The 20,385-nt window shown below is 44.5% G+C and overlaps 1 protein-coding gene across 12 annotated transcripts in view; it reads left to right on the forward strand.

Moving 5' to 3' along the window:
- Nucleotides 1–20,011, forward strand: part of HP1BP3 (heterochromatin protein 1 binding protein 3) — a 45,578-nt gene extending 25,567 nt beyond the window's left edge. For 10 of the 12 annotated variants that reach the window (XM_051840032.2, XM_051840036.2, XM_051840033.2 and 7 more), the window contains 5 exons: nucleotides 4,184–4,274; nucleotides 11,953–12,112; nucleotides 14,115–14,226; nucleotides 17,339–17,464; nucleotides 18,265–20,011. In XM_051840032.2, the coding sequence (XP_051695992.2) occupies nucleotides 4,184–4,274; nucleotides 11,953–12,112; nucleotides 14,115–14,226; nucleotides 17,339–17,464; nucleotides 18,265–18,559 (784 nt within the window). In that variant the 3' untranslated portion in view covers nucleotides 18,560–20,011. Of the gene's footprint in view, nucleotides 1–4,183; nucleotides 4,275–11,859; nucleotides 12,113–14,114; nucleotides 14,227–17,338; nucleotides 17,465–18,264 lie in introns of all 12 variants that reach the window. The other 2 variants (XR_011390865.1, XR_011390866.1) reach the window with 1 other exon arrangement.
- Nucleotides 20,012–20,385: the final 374 nt, after the last annotated feature.

Consider the following 20,385-nt stretch of genomic DNA (forward strand, 5'->3'; position numbering starts at 1 on the left):
CTACTCTGATATGGGACACAAGAGTCTTTTTAGAATTTTTTTGTCTTAAGATTTTATTTACTTATTTGAGAGGTAGAATTGCAGACAGAGAGAAAGGTCTTCCATCCACTGGTTCACTCTCCACCCAAATAGCTGCAACAGCAGAGTTGAGCCGATCTGAAGCGAGGAGCCAGAAGCTTCTTCCGAGTCTCTCATGCAGGTGCAGGAGCCCAGGCACTTGGGCCATCTTCTGCTGCTTTCCCAGGCCATCAGCAGGGGTGCTGAATCTGAAGAGGAGCAGCTGGTACATGAACCGGTGCTTCTATGGGATGCCAGCACTGCAGGCGGAGGCTTAGCCAACTATGCCACAGCGCTGGCCCCAGGACTCAAAAGTATTAACCTGCATATTAACTGCTAGGCTAGGCTAAACGTCTGTCCCAATATCTAATCTTTTAAACACTTGGAGTCGTCATCATATGCTGAAACAGAGTTTACCTGGTAATAGATATATGCTAGTGAACCTGATGACACCTTTCTTCGTAACCTTTCAAATAGAATTTTTTTTTCCTTTGAAACACTTTACCTTTATTTTGTTAAACTGTATGGATTTCCTTAGTTCTGATTAAAGTGGAGTCCTGTCATACACACATTTAATATGAAAGTTCAACCATACTTGCTTCACCAACAGAAGAGTGGGGAAAATGCAGGATTTTTGTTGTTGTTGTTGTTTTGATACATTTTAAAAGTCTGAGTAGTGTAGCCTTGCTGTCTATAATTTCCTTGGGAGACAGTGATGATGGCTCAAGTGATTAGGTTCTGCATAGTGAAAAGAGCCCTTACTGCCCCCCCCCACCTTTTTTTTGAAACGCAGTGTGGCAAAAGGGGATAGATACAGAAGTCCATCTTCCATCTGCTAGTTCACTCTGCAAATGCCCACAACAGCCAGCGCTAGGCCACGCCAAAGCCACAGCTAGGAATCCCATCCATTTCCCATGTTGATGGTGGGGACCCATGCCCTTGGCCATTGGTTGTTGCCTTACCAGATGCATCATGAGAAAGCTAGATTAGAAGTGGAGTAGCAGAGACTCAGGCCACCTCTCCAGTATGTGAGATACTGGTGTCCCAAGCCATGATTCAAACCACTGTACCACAACACCTGCCCCTTCCCTAATTTTTTAAAATTTGGAAGTTTTCAAACATAAAAAAGTAGAAATTGCCATTGCAGCCATTTGGGGAGTGAACCAGTAGATTGAAGACCTCTTTCTCTCCGTCTCTTCCTCTCTCTGTGTAATTGTGACTTTCAAATAAATAATCAAATCTTTAAAAATAAAAAATCAATCAATAAATAAATAGTTTAAAGAATTCACAAAGGAAGAGACAGGTTTTAGTTGGTTTACATCAACTAAATGCAATATGTTAGCCCCATTAGGATACTGACTAAAGGAAAAAACTCAAGTCATTTTGGGTACAGCTGTGTGAGCCACAGCGCCGGCCCTTGTTTTAATTTTTTTTAAAGATTTTACTTATTTATTTGAGAGAGATTTCAGAGAGAAGGAGGGAGAGAAAGATCTTTGATCCACTGGTTCACTCCCCAAATGACCACAGTGGTTGGAGCTGCACTGATCCCAAGTCAGGAGCCAGGAGCTTCTTCTGGGTCTTCCACAGGTGTGCAGGGGCCCAAGCACTTGGGCTGTCTTCCACTGCTTTCCCAGGGCGTAAGCAGAGAGCTGGATTGGAAGAGGTACAGCTGGGACTTGAACTCGCGCCTGTATGGGATGCTGGCACCGCAGGCAGAGGCTTAGAGCCACAGCTCTGGCCCTTTATTTTTTTGTTTTATAAAGTATTTATTTATTTGAAGAAGGAGAAGGGAGAGAGATCTTCCATGCGCTGGTTCACTCCCCAGATGGCTCCGATGGCTACAGCTGGGTCAGACCAAGCCAAGAGCCTCTTCCAGGTCTCCCACGTGAGTGCAGTGGCCCAAGGACCTGGTCCATCCTCTTTTACCTTTCCAGGTGCACCAGCAGGGAGCTGAATCGAAAGCGGAGCAACCAGGACTCAAACCAGGGCCCATATGGGATGGGCAGGCTAAACTGCAGATGGCACCTTAACCTGCTGCACCACAGCACCAGCCCCCATACTACATGTTTTACTTAGTTATTTTAGTTGTTTTTCTATCCCATTACAAGATCAGATTCCTGGGGCCGCCACCTGCAGTGCTGGCATCCCATATGGGAGCCGGTTCTATTCCCGGCTGCTCCACTTCCAATCCAGCTCTCTGCTGTGGCCTGGGAAAGCAGAGGAGGATGGCCCAAGTCCTTGGGCCCCTGCACCCACATGAGAGACCCAGAGGATGCTCCTGGCACCTGGATTGACAGAGCTCCGGCTGTTGCAGCCATCTGGGGAGTGAACCAGTGGATAGAAGAACTCTTTCTCTGCCTCTGCCTCTCTGTGATTCTGCCTTTCAAATAAATGAATAAATTAAAAAAATCAGATTCCTGAAGGCCAGTATTTATTTTATTTATAGCACTCACTGCTCTTTCCTCAGAGCCTCACACATAGTAGATACTTGATAACTACAAGTTGGGAGCGTGTGTTGTGGTATAGCTGATAAAGCTACTACTACTACTAGCATCCCACACAGGTGCCAGTTCGAGACCCGGCTGCTCCACTTATGATCCAGCTGCCTGCTAATGTGTGCCTGGGAAAGCAACGAAAGATGGCCCAAGTGTTTGGGGCCCTACACCCATGTTGGAGACCCAGAAGAAGCTCCTGACTCCTGGCTTCAGCCTGGCCCAGCCATGGCCATTATAGCCATGTACAGAGTGAACCAGTGGATCGAAGACCTCTCTGTCTCCTCCTTTCTCTAACTCTGCCTTTCAAGTAAATAATAAATATATGAGTTGAATGAATGAAAGACATGTAAGTAGATGTCTGGATCACTCCACTTAAGGAACACATGTCCCATGTGAGATTAGAATTGAGTTTGTGAAGCTGACATTGTGGTATAGTGGTTACCCACCGCCTGCCAAGCCAGTGTCCCATATGGGTGTCGATTTGTGTCCTGGCTGCTCCACTTCCTATCTAGTTCCCTGATAATGGCCTGTTGCCTCCGATTTGGGAGATACAGAAGAGGCTCCTGGATTTAGCCTGGCCCAGTGCTGGCTGTTGCAGCCATCTGGGGAGGGAACGAGCAGATGGAAGATCTCTGTCTTTCCCTCTCTCTCTCTGTAACTCTGACTTTCAAATAAATAAATAAATCTTTACCAAAAAAAAGAATTGAGTTTGTGCTCTCATTTGCTGGTAGCAGGTGAGCATTGCCGTTAAGAGCATAGGCTGTGGAGCTGAACCCCTTAAGTTTAGATCCCGGTTCCGTCATTCTGTACCTCTTTGTGTCTCAGTTGCCTTTTTGTGTGTAACTCACAGAACTGGAACTTGTTAGCACGTGTTAAGCACTTTAGAACAGTGTCAGAACCTACTCAGTGCTGAGCTGATGTCAGTGATACTGAGTTCCAGCACACTTGTCATGGTATGAGCATCACACGCATGTGAGATCGCCTCCTTAATTTGATTACTGATATTTTACAACCCTAAAGGGAAAACTCAGTGTGTGGGTTTGCCTTTGTGTTGTCCTCTAAGGTGTTTCAAAAATTTTGGGGGTAATTTTGTCTACTGTTAGCAAAAAGTAAACACCCAAGATTCAGTTTTAAACCCTGTGATTTTCTCCAAACATAATTTCTTTGGAAACCTCTTAAATTCTTACCATTTTCAACTCTGATCTCGAGATTTTATCATTAATTCCATCAGTGGATTTCTAACAGATTGATGTTTAGATTTACCTTAAAGAATTGCAGAGTTGGATGAGATTTGCAAGATACTCATCCTTTGCTTGATTACTCAACTTGTTCACTGTTGTGGTAGTAGTAATAAATAGTGAGTTTGGGGAGTACCCGGACAGTTGGGAAATGGGTTCTGTGTGGTACATGGTTCTGTATGTACAGGAAATGACAGCTTCTCAGCTTGGAAAAACAACAAACAGAAACGTCGCCCTTGCTCAAGGATGTCCACAGTTCGTCATTACTGTGTTGTTCATTTTAACAAAGCATTCCATGTGGTAAGAATTAGAGCTGTAGATCTGGGATTAGCCCTGGATGTATCTATGTTTTACTTTCATTGTTGTATTTATCACTATTTGTTTTTTCTGCAGGCCTCAGCTGTTGAAGAATGCTCTGCAGAGAGCAGTAGAGAGAGGCCAGTTAGAACAAATAACTGGCAAAGGTGCTTCGGGGACATTCCAGGTTAGAGACAAAGGCTTTGTTACAGGGAAGGGGTTCTTGAAGTTTTGGGTTTAGGTCCTCCTTATACTCTATAAAGAATTTGTTGGGGAACTTAAAGATCTTTGTTTATATGAAACCATTTTAACGTAACAGTAGTGAGCACATTATGTACTAACATAAGTAGTACATTTTTTATAAAAGAAACTGTATTCCCCATATACTTTTTTGATGAGAAAAGGGGCACTATTTACATTTTTATGAATGTCTTTCATGTCTAGCTATAACAGAAGACAGCTAATATCTTTTCCAAATGTGTTGGGTTACATCCATGAAGAAAGCCCAGCCTCACACAGAAACACAATGAGGAAAGGAGGAATATTTTAATGTAGCTTTGAAGTAATTGTGAATATTACTCTTTGACACTACATCAAAACTCAACAAATGGTAGTTTTTGTTTTTAACAGCTTTGAGGTATGATTTTTACATACCATAAAATAACACTCATTTAAAATCAAAATGTATAATTGAATGATTTTTACTAAAATAACAGTTGCGCAGCTGTTTCCATGATTCACTTTCAGGATATTTCCATCCGTTAGGTAAGCTCTCTTGTGCCCATTTGCAGTCACTCCCTGTTCTCACTCCTGGCCTCAGATCCCTGCTGGTCTGCTTTCTATCTAGATTTGCCTTTTCTGTACATTTCATAGAGAAGGAATCATACACTGTGGTGCTTTGTGTCTGGCTTTCACTTACAGTATTGTTACCCATGTTGCAGCCTATATCAGTACTTTCCACTTTTTTATTAGTAGTAGTATAACACATTTTATTTATTCATTTTGAGTTGATAAACATTTAGATTATTTCCACTTTTTTGGTTGTTATGAATACTGCTTATGAACATTTATCCAGGTGGCTGTATGGTTAAATTTAAATTTTTAATTTATTTTTATTTTACTTGAAAGAGGGAGAGAGCATGTTACCTTCAGTTTGTCAGTTCATTCAGCCAGGTGTCCACAACAGCCAGGGCTGGGCTAGGCCAAAGCCAGGACCCCAGAACTCACTCTGGGGCTCCCACATGGGTGGCAGGGACCCAAGTGCTTCAGCAGTCACCTGTTGCCTTCCAGAGTATACATGAGCAGGAAGCTGAATTGGAAACAGAGCAGCCAGGCTTGAACCAGGAATTTCAACATGGGCTACAAGCGTACCAAGAGGTGACCCGGCCAGTATGCCAAACCTCTGCCACCAGTTGTATCTTTTAATTTCATGTGACTGTGTAACTAGGAGTGGACTTGCTGCCTGTATGGTAAACATGTGTTTTAAGAAACTGGCAGTATGGCTGTTGGATTTCACATCCCCTCCAGCAGTGTATATAAGGACTTGAGTTCGTCCATATCCTCGCCAACAGTTGCTGGAGCTAGTGGATATGAGGTGGTGTCTTACGGTTGTGATTGGCATTTCCCTGCTGACTACTGATGATGAACATCTTTCATGTTCTTAACCACCATTTGTTTATTTTCATCAATAAGATTGTTCAAATCTACCCATTTTTAAGATTAGTTAATTGGGGCTGGCACTGTTGCCTAGCAGGTTAAAGCCTCCACCTGCAGTGCTGGCATCCCACATGGGTGGCAGTTCAAGTCCTGGTTGCTCTACTGTCAATCCAGCTCCCTTTCTCTTACTCTGCCTTGTAAATAAATAAATCTTTTTTAAAAAATTGGTTAGGCGCCAGCGCTGTGGCGTCACGGGCTAGGCCTCTTCCTGTGATGCTGGAATCCCATATGGGCTTCAGTTCATGTCCCGGGTGCTCCTCTTCGATCCAGCTCTCTACTGGTGCCTGGGAAAGCAGTGGAAGATGGCCCAACTGTTTGGGCCCCTGCACCCATGTGAGAGACCTGGAGGAGGCTCTTGGCTCCTGACTTCGGATTGGCACAACTCCAGCCGTTGGGGCCATCCAGAGACTGAACCAGCAGATGGAAGACTTTCTCTCTCTGACTCTGCTTCTCAAGTAAATAAATCTTTTAAAAACATTATTAGTTAATGAATGAATTAGATAATAAGAGAGAGACAAAGAGCTGCCATTCACTGGTTTCATTCCTCAAATGCCCACAGTGACCAGGGTTCCAAAACGAGGACCTGAAGCTCAATCCAGGTCTTCTATGGAAGTGGCAGGAACCCAATTACTTGAACCATCACTGGTGCCTCCCAGGGTTGCATTGATAGGAAGATGGAGCCAGCCAGTAGCCTGAGCTAGGATTTGAACCCAGGTAATCTGTGTGGGACACCAGCATGTTAATCATTAAGCTAAATGCCCACACCTCATTGTGGTTTTTTAAATTAGTTTGTTTATTTAAAAGGCAGAAAGACATATTCTGTCCTGTAGTTGACTCCCGAAATGTCTACAACAGCTGAGGCTGGGTCAGGCTGAACCTAGTAGGCCAGAACTCCATCCTGGTCTCACACGTTGGTGGTAGGATCCAAGTACTTGAGCTATCACCTGCTGCTTCCCAGAGAGCACATTAGCAGGAAGCTGGAATGGGAGGGCAACCGGGACTGACTCCAGGCCCTCCAATATGGAATGTTGGCATCCCAGCCAACACCCATTGTTAAAATTGGATTTGTCGTAATTTTTTCTAGGTAAAAGTCCCTCACTGGATATAACTTACAGATACCTTCTACTATTCTGTGACTTAACGTTTTTGGGTTTTTTTAAATTTATTTTATTTGAGAAGCAGAGTTAAGAGCGAGATCTTCCGGTTTGCTGGTTCTCTCTCCAGATGGGCACAACCCTGGTGCTTTTTCTGGATCTCCCATGTGGGTGCAGGGACCCGAGCACTTGGGCCATCTTCCACTGCTTCCCCAGGTGCCTTGGCAGGCAGTTGGATCAGAAGTTGCGCAGCTAGGGGGCTGACGCCGTGGCTCACTTGGCTAATCCTCCGCCTGCGGCACCGGAATCCCATATGGGCGCCGAGTTCTAGTCCCGGTTGCTCCTCTTCCTGTCCAGCTCTCTGCTGTGGCCCGGGAAGGCAGTGGAGGATGGCCCAAGTGCTTGGGTGCCTGCACCTGCGTGGAAGACCAGGAGGAAGCGCCTGGCTCCTGGTTTCAGCTCGGCATAGCTCCAGCCATAGCGGCCATTTGTGGGGTGAACCAATGGAAGGAAGACCTTTCTCTCCCTCTCACTGTCTGTAACTCTACCTCTCAAATAAATAAATACATGTTTTTAAAAAAATAAAAGTTGCGCAGCCGGGACTTGAACCTGTGCCCATAAGGGATGCTTGCATTACAGGTGGTGACCCCTATTCTGTGCCCCCCCCCCAAGATTTGTTTATTACTTATTTGAAAGGTAGAGCTACAGAGAGGCAGAGAGAGATGTCTTCCATCCCATGGTTCACTCCCCAGATGGCTACAATGGCTGGAGCCAAGCTTATCAGGAGCCAGGAGCTGCTTCGGGGTCTTTCCTCTTTAGAATCATCTGGCTCTTTCTTTGGAAACAGAACTCCTGGGCTAAGAAAAAAAAGACTATTTAAAACAGAAATCCCACACAGCACACAGCAAGACTGTGAACTTTATTTTTTGTATTTTTTATTTTTTTATTTTTTATTTATTTATTTTTTGACAGAGTGGACAGTGAGAGAGAGAGAGAGAAAGTTCTTCCTTTGCCATTGGTTCACCCTCAAATGGCCACCGCGGCCAGCGTAACACGCTGACCCGAAGCCAGGAGCCAGGTGCTTCTCCTGGTCTCCCATGGGGTACAGGGCCCAAGCACCTGGGCCATCCTCCACTGCACTCCCTGGCCACAGCAGAGAGCTGGCCTGGAAGAGGGGCAACCGGGACAGAATCCGGCGCCCCAACCAGAACTAGAACCCGGTGTGCTGGCGCCGCAAGGCGGAGGATTAGCCTAGTGAACTGCGGCGCCAGCCCCCTGGACATTGTTTACTTCTTCCCAGCCTCCCCCCAAAAAGTTAGGTCCTAAGTGCCAAGTTACAACTGTGTGTTTGTTTGTTTGTTTTTAAGATGTATCTATCTGTCTATCTATTTGAAAGGCAGAGCAACAGGGTAGAGTTACAGAAAGTGGACAGGCAGAGTGGACAGAGACAGAGAGAAAGGTCTTCCTTCCATTGATTCACCCTCCAATGGCCGCTGCGGCCGGCGCACCGCACTGATCCGAAGACAGGAGCCAGGTGCTTTTCCTGGTCTCCCATGTGGGTGCAGGGCCTAAGCACTTGGGCCATCCTCCACTGCACTCCCTGGCCACAGCAGAGAGCTGGCCTGGAAGAGGGACAACTGTGACAGAATCCGGCACCCCAACCGGGACTAGAACCCAGTGTGCTGGCGCTGCAGGCGGAGGATTAGCCTATTGAGCCATGGCACGGGCCATCTTAATAGTGTCTTTTGGGCCGGCGCCGCGGCTCACTAGGCTAATCCTCCACCTTGCGGCGCCGGCACACCAGGTTCTAGTCCCAGTCGGGGCGCCGGATTCTGTCCCGGTTGCCCCTCTTCCAGGCCAGCTCTCTGCTGTGGCCAGGGAGTGCAGTGGAGGATGGCCCAAGTGCTTGGGCCCTGCACCCCATGGGAGACCAGGATAAGTAACTGGCTCCTGCCATCGGATCAGCGCAGTGCGCTGGCCGCAGCGCGCCGACTGCGGCGGCCATTGGAGGGTGAACCAACGGCAAAAGGAGACCTTTCTCTCTGTCTCTCTCACTGTCCTGTCCACTCTGCCTGTCAAAAAAAAAAAAAAAAAAAAAAATAGTGTCTTTTGAAGCACAGAGGTGTTTAATTTTGATGCAATTTCATTAATAGGTTGGTTTTTTTTTCCTTTTTTAAAAAATTTATCTATTTATTTGAAAGGCAGGTTACAGAGAGGCAGAAAGAGAGAAGGAGGTCTTCCATTCACGGGTTCACTCCCCAGATGGCTGCAATGGTTGGAGCTGTGCCGATCTGAAGCCAGGAGCCTCTCCCAGGCAGGTGCAGGGGCCCAAGAACTTGGGCTATCTTCTCCTGCTTTCCCAGGCCACAGCAAAGAGCTAGATCGGAAGTGGAGCAGCCAGAACTTGAACTGGTGCTGCCAACACTGCAGGTGGCAGCTTTACACACTGTACCACAGTGCCACCCCTTGTTAATAGTTTTTTTTTTTTTTTTAAGATTTATTTATTTATTTGAAAGAGTTACACAGAGAAAGGAGAGGCAGAGAGAGAGAGAGAGAGAGAGAGAGAGAGGTCTTCCATCTGTTGGTTCACTTCCCAATTGGCCGCAACAGCCAGAGCTGTGCTGACCCAGAGCCAGCAGCCAGGAGCTTCTTCTGGGTCTCCTACTGGGTGCAGGGGCCCAAGCACTTGGGCCATCTTCTACTACTTTCTAAGTATTACGTTTTCTTATTTTTATTTTTTTTTTTATTTTATAGTTTTCTTATTTTATTTTCAGATTGTCTGTGCTGTTGTATAGAAATACAGTTAATTTGGTGATCTTGTATCATACAACCTTGCTGAACTCAGTTGTTAATAGTATTTTGTGTGTGTCTTTGAATTTTCTACATATAGGATCATGTTATCTGCAAATAAAGACCAATGTACGTCTTTCTTTCAGTTCTGGGTGTCTTACTTTATTGCTTTGTATAGAATATCCAGTAGTGTTGAATAGAAATATCAGACATCTTTGCCTTGTTCCCCATCATACAGAGAAAACATTTGATCTTTCCCCAATAATTTAGCTGTAAGTTTTTCATAAATTTCATGTCAGGTTAGAATGTTCCTTTCAATATCAGTGTTTTTAGGGAGTTTTTATCATGAATGGCTGTTGGCTTTGTCTAATTTTTTTCAGTGTCTATTTAGGTGATTATGTGGCTTGTGTCCTTTTTTCTGTTGTTAATCTGTTATGCTGATTGATTTTCTTCCCAATCCTTAAAGTTTAACTTGCCATATGGAACGTGAAATCATATCTGTTACTCTATTACCTTAAAATTTGTTGGCCTGTCTTGAACTTTAGCTATGTGTAATTTTGGCTCTTTTAGCTGTGTGTAATTTTGTGACATGATGTGTTGGCCATTGGGAAAACTGACTTACTGAGTTACAGAGATTTTCAGATCTTGGTATTTCCTCCTATAGTCACAACGTCACACTTACTGGTATCAGCCAGTAATTGCATACGAGCAGTGTTCAGGGGAATGCAGAAGCTCACAGTGATAGGAGTAAGTTTGCCACTATTTATATTGTTTTGAGAAAGGCTTTTATTCTTGGCAACAAAGCCTGTTTTTCTTGAATTTGTGGGCTCATGTTATTTTTTTATTTTTTTATTTTTATTTTTATTTTTATTTGAAAGTGAGACAGAGGCAGAGAGAAAGGTCTTCCTTCCGTTGGTTTATTCCCCAAATGGCCGCCAGGGCTGGTGCGCTGCCGCCCATCCAAAGCCAGGAGCCAGGTGATTCCTCCTGGTCTCCCATGTGGGTACAAGGGCCCAAGCACTTGGGCCATCCTCCACTGCCTTCCCGGGCCACAGCAGAGAGCTGGACCTGAAGAGGAGCAACCGGGACTAGAACCCGGTGCCCATATGGGATGCTGGCGCCACAGGCAGAGGATTAACCAAGTGAGCCAGAGTGCCGGCCCCTCATGTTATTTATTTTCAAGATAATGTCTACCCATCTCCACTTCTGAATAGCCATAGTTTTTCTATCAGTTGTTCTTCCGCTAAGAAGGGTATTGCACAGAAACACAGCTGGCTCAGCGGAGTTCAGCCACACAGCTGCTTTCCTGAAGACTGCCATCACACCTCCGCATGCGGCAGAGGTGCTTTATTCGTTCTTGCGGTTTCATCCCATAAAGTATTTAAAAGGCATACGTATAATAGTTGATTAAAAAAAATTTTTACCACTTCATCAGAGGTATTTCTAAGTGAAGTTGTTCCTTTTATTTATTTACTTTTTTAAACCTTCAGTGTGTAGCAGTGAAGCAGACAGTGGAACCACTGGTACATTTGTTTGTACCTTTACCTTGGTTTGTAGGAGCAATTTTAGCCATCATTGCATTTGAACCATCAAAAAAAGTCAGCACAGCAAAAAAGGTATAGCACATCGTAGTTTTATTATGAAAATAGTTTTGACTTTTCAGATCCATTGAAAGGGTCTGAACAACCTCCACAGGCTTGTGACCTACCCTTTCAGAACCACCACTGTAGAACATTCCTGATTTCTCCTTTTCCCTTTTTATTTACGGTACTAATCTGTTCCCAGCGTTTTGTCCTTGCAGTATGCTGTGTGATTTTTATTGTATGATGCCTTATAAGTATTGATCAGACTTTCCCTTTGCTGTTTTGTGATAGGATTTTTAAAAGGCTATGATTTTATGACTGCATCATTCTTTGGGTTCAAAGAAAAAAATATTCTCAAAGAGTCTTAATTTATGAGGGTATAACAGGTTGGGCTACTTGTTGGAAGGAGACTGTCTATCTTTAGGTTAGAGTAGCTATTGCTGTTTTAGGGTGGATGATGGGGGTAGATTGAAGGAGAAGATACCCATAGGAGGGTTGGGACTCCCCAGTTAGATTGAATACCTGGTGAATGAGAAGAGAAAGTCCCTAACCTGACAACTTATTGTAAAACATATCTGTGCTAATGCAGGAACTCCGACCCACCTGGTGCAGAGGAGTCTTGTCTTGACCTGCTTTGGGAGAGTGTTGTCTTGATGCTTTTCTCTTCCTCCTTGGAAAACAGCTGAAGAAATCAGGGGAGAAACCCCTGCTTGGTGGAAGCCTGATGGAATATGCAATCTTGTCTGCCATTGCTGCCATGAATGAGCCGAAGACCTGCTCCACCACTGCTTTGAAGAAGTATGTCCTGGAGAACCACCCAGGGACCAATTCTAACTATCAAAGTAAGAATCCGCGCTGTGCGCATTTTACTAGGATTGAGGTAGTTCTCTTCTGAAAAAACTGTAGAGAACATGTTACTAATGCTAAAGCCTTAGCTGCTGACTGAAAATCCACAAGGGCTAGCTTTAAAACTTCGGAATTTATAGAAATTATCTAGACATACTCATAATTTGATGGTATCTGCTTATTGGGATTTGGTTTTACTTTGCTGTAAAAATTTTTCTTTTCTTTTTTTAATATTGAAGTTCCCTTAGGGCAGTAGGCAGTGCTTCAGTCTCATAACGTTGAAGCAGTATATAATATAAAGTAATAAGTAGAGTTTACCTTAACAGAGCAGGTGGGCGGGATCTTAGTCAAGAATTGAGTCTGCGCCAGCGCTGTGGCTCACTAGGCTAATCCTCCGCCTTGCAGTGCTGGCACACCGGGTTCTAGTCCCGGTCGGGGCGCCGGATTCTGTCCCAGTTGCCCCTCTTCCAGGCCAGCCCTCTGCTGTGGCCAGGGAGTGCAGTGGAGGATGGCCCAAGTGCTTGGGCCCTGCACCCCATGGGAGACCAGGAAAAGCACCTGGCTCCTGCCATCGGATCAGTGCGGTGCGCCAGCTGCAGCGCGCAGGCTGCAGCGGCCATTGGAGGGTGAACCAACGGCAAAGGAAGACCTTTGTCTATGTCTCTCTCACTGTCTACTCTGCCTGTCAAAAAAAAAAAAAAAAAAAAAAATTGAGTCTGCATTCAGGCTGGAGTTCTTAGGAATTTGGGTATGGACCCTCTGCCCCCTCCCTATCTGGGAAATCTTGCTGGGTAGGGGCTTTCTGGGAGTGAAATTGCTAAGTTCCCTCCCAGAGCTTCATAACAGCCCCCAGGGAGAGGGCTGGAACCCACCCAACTGGGCTATTGAACTTTTGATATATAAATATAAAGCTCTTCTGATATATTTTCTATTGTAGTTCAGCTATTGCTAGGTTCAGAACACTTCTCAATTAGTATATTTTTGCTTACTTTGGAATGTTTACCAAAGCTTCTAAACTCCCCTTGAAATCAAGTCCGGGTTTTAGAATATCTGCTACTTACATTGTTTCTTAGTGACTGAAGCCCTGCAGCAGAAGTAGTTCTTTCCGTCAAGTGTGTTCACACAGGGAAGTGGTAATTTGAGATTGAACACTTGGCAGCATCACCTACTGATTGATGAGGGTGGAGAACTTCTCCATGAGCCGTCAGTGTAGGCACAATTAGGTAGGGTAAGGAGTTTGCAAACCAGGATATATTACTTTACATAACTTCAAAAAAGTAATTTTGAAGTCTTAATATTTAACTTTTAACATTTGTAATATATATTCTTTAATGCTGTGAAGGATTTCTGATTGTTTTCTTATCTACCTTAACAAAATTTTTCCCTTTTGTACGTAGATATATACAGATATATGTATATATGGTGTTTAATTGTACATGTTGACCCCTGTAGACTATTTGATGATTTCTCTGTTGACCAGATGTTTTAAGAGAAGATGAATGTGGTTATTATCCTTTTTAGTTTCACAAAATATGCTTTTGATGGTATTCATTTTAAAAGATAAGAATCGGTGAGACCTTCTGGAGCCACAGAATTTTTTGATTGATTTAAAGGAGTTAGTTCTCTTCATCTTTGTAAATATTCTATGATTTTCAGTACCTCTAGGCATGCAGTAGATGGTTAAATGAATGGAAATAACATAGGAATTCAGTTTTGGGTCTCCTGTTAAACGTGGATGTGCTACCTTAGAGAAGTCAATGAAGCACTCTGGGCTCCTGTTCGCTTATCTGTGAAATGAGAATTTTGACTCTGCAATTTTTATTATAATGTAACTTGCCAAATTTATGGTCACTAAATAAGATGTCTAGTGAATTAACTTTGACCACAAAAGATTCATTTGCATGTGTCGGTTACTGTGACAAGACATTGAATTGGTTGAGAGAATTATCAAATCTGACTGATGAGACAGCTTGCTTCATTTCTGAATTTTTTGTTCAGTGCATTTGCTGAAGAAAACCCTACAGAAATGCGAAAAGAATGGGTGGATGGAGCAGATCTCTGGTAAAGGATTCAGTGGCACCTTCCAGCTCTGTTTTCCGTATTATCCAAGGTAAGCACTTAGCTTTTTTTTTTTTTTTTTTTTTTGTTGTTGTTGTTGTTGTTTTTAAGATTATTTATTTGAGAGCTAGGGTTATAGACAGAGAGAGACAGACAGAAAAGAAAGGTCTTCCATCTGCTGGTTCATTCCCCAAATGACCACAACAGCTGGAGCTGAGCCAATCTGGAGCCAGGAGCTTTTCCAGGTTTCCCACGTGGGTGCAGGGACCCAAGCACTTGGGCCATCTTCCTCTGCTTTCCCAGGCCATCAGCAGGGAGCTAGATTGGAAGAGAAGCAGCCAGGACTTGAACTGGCACCCATATGGGATGCCAGCACTGCAGGCGGAGGCTTAGCCTACTGCAGCACAGTGCCAGCCCCAGTTTTCAGTCTTAATGCCCACTCCTGATGTCTCTGCCCTTGTGGAGCCCCTCAACTGTCCCAGCACTTAGCTCTTCTAGGAAATATTGGTCAAGGTGAATTTAAAATTTGATTTTAGGCTACAGGCGTGGTTTAACTTATTTGACCCTTATTACTGTTATACTCAACTAGAAATATTTGAAAATAAAGACTACTTATGGCAGTATTGTTTTGAAGCAAAAAGATTTTCCTAGACCAGGGGAGGGGCAGGTACTGTGTGCTACAGCAGGTTAAGTGCTGCTTAGGATGCCTGCCTGCCGTATCTGAGTGTCTAATTCAAGTCATGGCTGCTCTCTCTGCCTCTGATTCAGCTGTCTGCTGAAGCAGTCTTGGGAAGCAGCAGATGATGATGGCTCAAAAAATAGAGATCCTTAGACAGTCATTTGAATACTCATGCCTTCTTTATCAGTGATAATGACAAGATCAGTAAAGTGCCATGGCAATAATCAGTATGACCCATAGACAGAAGTGTTTTTTGGTTAAAAGCATATTACTTGAAATTTTCAAGCATTACATTTAATTTTTTTATTTTTTATTTATTTATTTATTTTTGACAGGCAGAGTGGACAGTGGGACAGTGAAAGAGAGAGACAGAGAGAAGGGTCTTCCTTTGCCGTTGGTTCACACTCCAGTGGCCGCCACGGCCGGCGCACCACGCTGATCCGATGGCAGGAGCCAGGTACTTATCCTGGTCTCCCATGGGGTGCAGGGCCCAAGCACTTGGGCCATCCTCCACTGCACTCCCTGGCCACAGCAGAGAGCTGGCCTGGAAGAGGGGCAACTGGGACAGAATCCGGTGCCCCAACCGGGACTAGAACCCGGTGTGCCGGCGCCACTAGGCGGAAGATTAGCCTATTGAGCCACGGCGCCGGCAACATTTAATTCTTAAAATCACACAAAATGTTAAAATCTAAGGGCATATTAATCATGAAAGGGCAAGATTGCTGTCACTGTAGCCAGAATCGTGGCGCAGCAGGCTGAGCTGCTCTCTGCCTGTTCAAGTCTTGGTTGCCTGCTGATGCACCTGGGAAAGCAGCAAAGACCAAGTACTTGGTCCCCTGCCACCCAGCTGGATGGGGTTTCCACCTCCTGCCCTTGGCCTGGCTCAGCCCCAACCCTTTCAGCCATTTGGGGAAGTGAACCAGTGGATGGAAGATCTCTCTGTCTCTGTCTTTACCTTTCTGTGTCACTCTGCCTTTCATATATGTAACGTAAATCTTTTAAAAAAAAAGTTCATGCCAAATTACTTAAGTATTCTTGGTTTTTGAGGGGTTCTTCAAAAAGTTCACGCCAAACTAATTTCAGTAGAAAGAAAAATGAAAAAACAGTTTGTGAACTTCAAAATCTTAAAAAAAAGGACAATGAGGTCTTTCCTCAGTATTGTGAGGGCAAAAACTGTCCTGTGGTGTAGATTGTTCACTGGCTTATAGAGCATCCACAGTTATATAGTCAGTGGCTGACAACGCTAGACACTTATCAGGAGTTTGATAATTGATTAAAATAAAGAAATGATTATCTATTCTATGAAATGGTAGAAGGAAGAGAATGAAGTATGGACTGGGACTTTTCAAGATTTGTGGTAACTTTGTGTGTCTGTTCAAAATAGGTTAAAGCCGCCGCTGCGGCTCACTAGGCTAATCCTCTGCCTTGCGGCGCCGGTACACCGGGTTCTAGTCCCGGTTGGGGCGCCGGATTCTGTCCCGGTTGCCCCTCTTCCAGGCCAGCTCTCTGCTGTGGCCAGGGAGTGCAGTGGAGGATGGCCCAAGTGCTTGGGCCCTGCACCCCATGGGAGACCAGGAGAAGTACCTGGCTCCTGCCATTGGAGGGTGAACCAACGGCAAAGGAAGACCTTTCTCTCTGTCTCTCTCTTTCACTGTCCACTCTGCCTGTCAAAAAAAAAAAAAAAAAGAAGAAAAGGTTAAATTGGGGGTCCAGTGTGTGGTGCACAGGTGAAGCCACTACTTAGGCTGCCAGCATCTCATGTTGGATAGAGTTCTTTAAGTTTATTTATTTATTTGAGAGGTAGAGTTACAGACAGTGAGAGGGAGAGACAGAGAGAAAGGTCTTCCTTCCGTTGATTCACTCCCCAAATGGCTGCCACGGCCGGAGCTGCACCGATCTGAAACCAGGAGCCAGGTGCTTCCTCCTGGTCTCCCATGTGGGTGCAGGGCCCCAAGCACTTGGGCCATCCTCCACTGCCTTCCCGGGACACAGCAGAGAGCTGGACAGGAAGAGGAGCAGCCAGAACGAGAACCGGCGCCCATATGGGATTCCGGTGCCGCAGGCGGAGGATTCACCACGTGAGCCACGGCACCGGCTCCCTGCCCTGCTTGTGATCCAGCTTCCTGCTGATGCTCCTGAGAAGGCAGCAATTGATCGCCCAAGTATTTGGGACCACCCCCCCATGTCGGAGACCAGGATGGAGTTGTGGCTCTTCTTGGCTGCAGCCTGGCCCAGCCCTGGCTGTTGCTGCTTTCTGGGGAGTGATCCACTGGGTGGAAGAGATCTCTGTCTCTCTCTCCCTGTTGCTCTGCCTTTCAAATAAATAAATAGATACATCTTTAAAAAACAAAAACAAAAACAAAAACAGTTGTAACATGGCACTTAGGACCTAACTTAACATTTTTGGGGGGAGGCTGGGAAGAAGTTCACAGTCTTCCTGTGTGCTGTGTGGGATTTCTGTTTTAAATAGTCTTTTTTTTCTTAGCCCAGGAGTTCTGTTTCCAAAGAAAGAGCCGGATGATTCTAAAGATGAGGATGAGGATGAAGATGAAGATGAAGATGAGTCATCAGAAGAAGACTCTGAGGATGAGGAGCCGCCGCCTAAGAGGAGGTGTGCGAATGTGAAAACCGCTCCTGTGGGGAGGAGGGCTGGGGACTCGGAGCTGCAGATGCAGTAGTACGAAGGTGCTTCAAAAAGTTCAAGGGAAATGGAATTAAAAGATAAGTTTATTTTGGTGCAAAAAAATACCAAATCCGTGCATGGGTTTTTCATGGTACAAAGGAACTTTTTGAAGTACCTTGTAGGAGGGACCAACGATAGAAAAGTGTTTTAACAATTCAGGATCATTCTCGAGAGAGAGGTGTTCCATCAGCTGGTTCACTCCCCAGATGGCTGCAACGGCTGGAGCTGAGCTGCTGATCCAAAGCTGGGAGCCAGGAGTTTCTTCTGGGTCTCCCACTTGGGTGCAGAGGCTCAAGGACTTGGGCCATCTTCTGCTGCTTTGCCAGGTGCATTAGCAAGGAGCTGGATCGGAAGTGGAGCAGCCAGGACTCAAACCAGTGTCCATATGGGATGCTGGCACTGCAGGCCAGGGCTTTAACCGGCTGCACCACAGTGCTGGTGCTGTAATGCACTCTTTGGTTAAGCTTCTCTCTGTATATGTCTCCATAATTTAGTTACTGAAAGAAAAAATTTATTTTCCTAGGAAAAATGGAATTTTGTGTAAACTTCCATGAATTAGTTGAATTTTTATATAATTTCACTAAAGGCTGTGGTGAGAAATTAAGTCACATTCTTATTATAAGTGATGTCTGCTTACGCTGTTTTTCTTCAGATAGAACATCTGGCTGTCCTGGCAAAGTGAACCTCTCCTTTATTAAGTAATTATCTTTGCTCTTTTGTTCTCTCAGGTTGCAGAAGAAAACCCCAGCCAAGTCCCCAGGGAAGGCTGCAGCCATGAAACAGAGAGGGTCCAAGCCTGTACCTAAAGTTCCAGCTTCCCAGCGAGGGAAAGTGAGGCCTCTGCCCAAGAAAGCCCCTCCTAAGGCCAAAACCCCTGCCAAGAAAGCCAGACCCTCACCCTCAGTCATGAAGAAGCCTGCTGGTGGCTCTTCAAAGAAGCCTGTAGTCAATGCAAGAAAGGAAGTGAAGTTGCCTGCCAAAGGCAAATCCACCATGAAGAAGTCTTTCAAAGCAAAAAAGTAAATTTTATAGGAAATAAGGGTATCATGATGAAATTCAAAATCTTATTTTCTAAGATCGGTGTGCATTTGTTTTAGTTTTGATGCTTTTAAAACATTTCCCCCTCTATGAGCATTATGGGGAGGGAATATACATGAACCAGTGTAGGCATTTGTTAGCGTTAGGTGCTGTTCTCAGTGCCTGCCCTTCTCTCAGTCATTTTACTTTCTGCAATAATCCTGGACTTTCTTAAACCATATAACCTGTATTTGTCCTTTTTGCTCCCTTTCCCCAACTCCTTTCTTTTTTTATGGTCAACTTTGGCTCCCTCTGCCCCTCCCCCCTTCTAGCTTTATGTAAACAGTTGCAAAAGTTTTTATATTTGTAGGAAGCATCAAGAAGAGGATGCTAGCCAGGTGCTAGAAGTGAAAAGCAGTATAGCACTGACGGAACTGCTAAGCCTCCTACCTGGAGGCTTCGGTTATAGCTGTAATAATCTTATTTATACAAACCACTCCACTAATCCTTTCTCTCCAACTGTAAACACAGAGACATCTTAGCTTTGGAGATAAGCCAAAACCAGTGTGATCTCATTTAATTGTGAAGATGGATGGCTCCTGGGGGCCGCTTCACGTTGATGAATTTCTAGGTGTTTTCACGGGCCCAGAGCCTTGCATCCCCTGAGCAGCAAGCACAAGTCCTGACTGAAGGGGAAGTCTGAGAATAGATTGAATCTGTAATTTCTGGTGTCACTTGGTTACCAAAAGTCAAAACATGGGAAATCTTGATCAAATGTTTAAATATATATATTTTAATATTTGGAGCATGAGTTGTCATTTCCTGTTTGCCTTTTTTATAAGGAAATGTTGGAGAGCTACATCATTGCTAATGTAGAAATGTTAAGTGAAAAAATATACGATTTGCTAAAATAAACTAGATTCCAGATTCATCTCTGGGTTTTTTTCCCCTCTTTTCTTTCCACAGCACTTTTGATATCAAGCAAGCGGCTTCTTTTTTGAGATATTAAAAATAAAAATAAATGAAGCCCTACTACCTAGCCCTTTCTTATTTGTATTTGTTTTAGTATTGTGACGTTGTGTTAAGTAGTACTAGCTTTCTACTTGAGAAATACCAGTTTCTGGTTATCATTTATCTTCCCTGTGGCACTTGACATTTTAATTGTCTTAAACTTTTTGGTGTACATCTTCTGGCCCCTTGAGTGCTACCAGAGACAAAAGGTGTGTGTTTCATATTCATTCCACTTTGATTGTCTCCTGGGATCCCTCCTGCAGCCCGGAGTGTGGCTGGGAAATGGACTTGCGAGGGTTGGCTTGGTTCCATCCTGGTCACGTGTGATCCCCTCATGAGTTATTGAACTGTGTTGCATGTAAGGCAATCTTTCCTGTTGTAAATCTTCCTTTTTTTAAATGTACATATATTTTGAAAAATATGAATAAACATGACATTTTAAAAGCTGCTGAACGGTAGCTGATATTTTACAGAAGTTTCTAGTTTGTCCTCAGAAGTAGCCGACTGTTACCCTCACTTTTGAGTCTCACACTCCTCACGGCGGGCACTGTAGTTTTGCTTTTTAATATGCAGGCTCTGGTGTATTTGATTTTAATTTGTTTTAAAAGATTTTATTTATTTATTTGAGAGCTAGAGTTAGAGGGAGAGACAGAAAGTCTACTGTCTGCTGGTTCACTCCCCAAATGGCGGAATGGTTGGAGCTAAGCTGATCCTAAGCCAGGAGCATCTGGCAGGTGGAGGAGCCCAAGCCCCTGGGCCATCTTCCACTGCCTTCCAGGCCATAGCAGAGATGTGGAGCAGCCAGGACACAAACTGCCACC

This window comes from Oryctolagus cuniculus, chromosome 7 (assembly GCF_964237555.1).
Source record: "Oryctolagus cuniculus chromosome 7, mOryCun1.1, whole genome shotgun sequence".
Lineage (NCBI taxonomy): Eukaryota > Metazoa > Chordata > Mammalia > Lagomorpha > Leporidae > Oryctolagus > Oryctolagus cuniculus.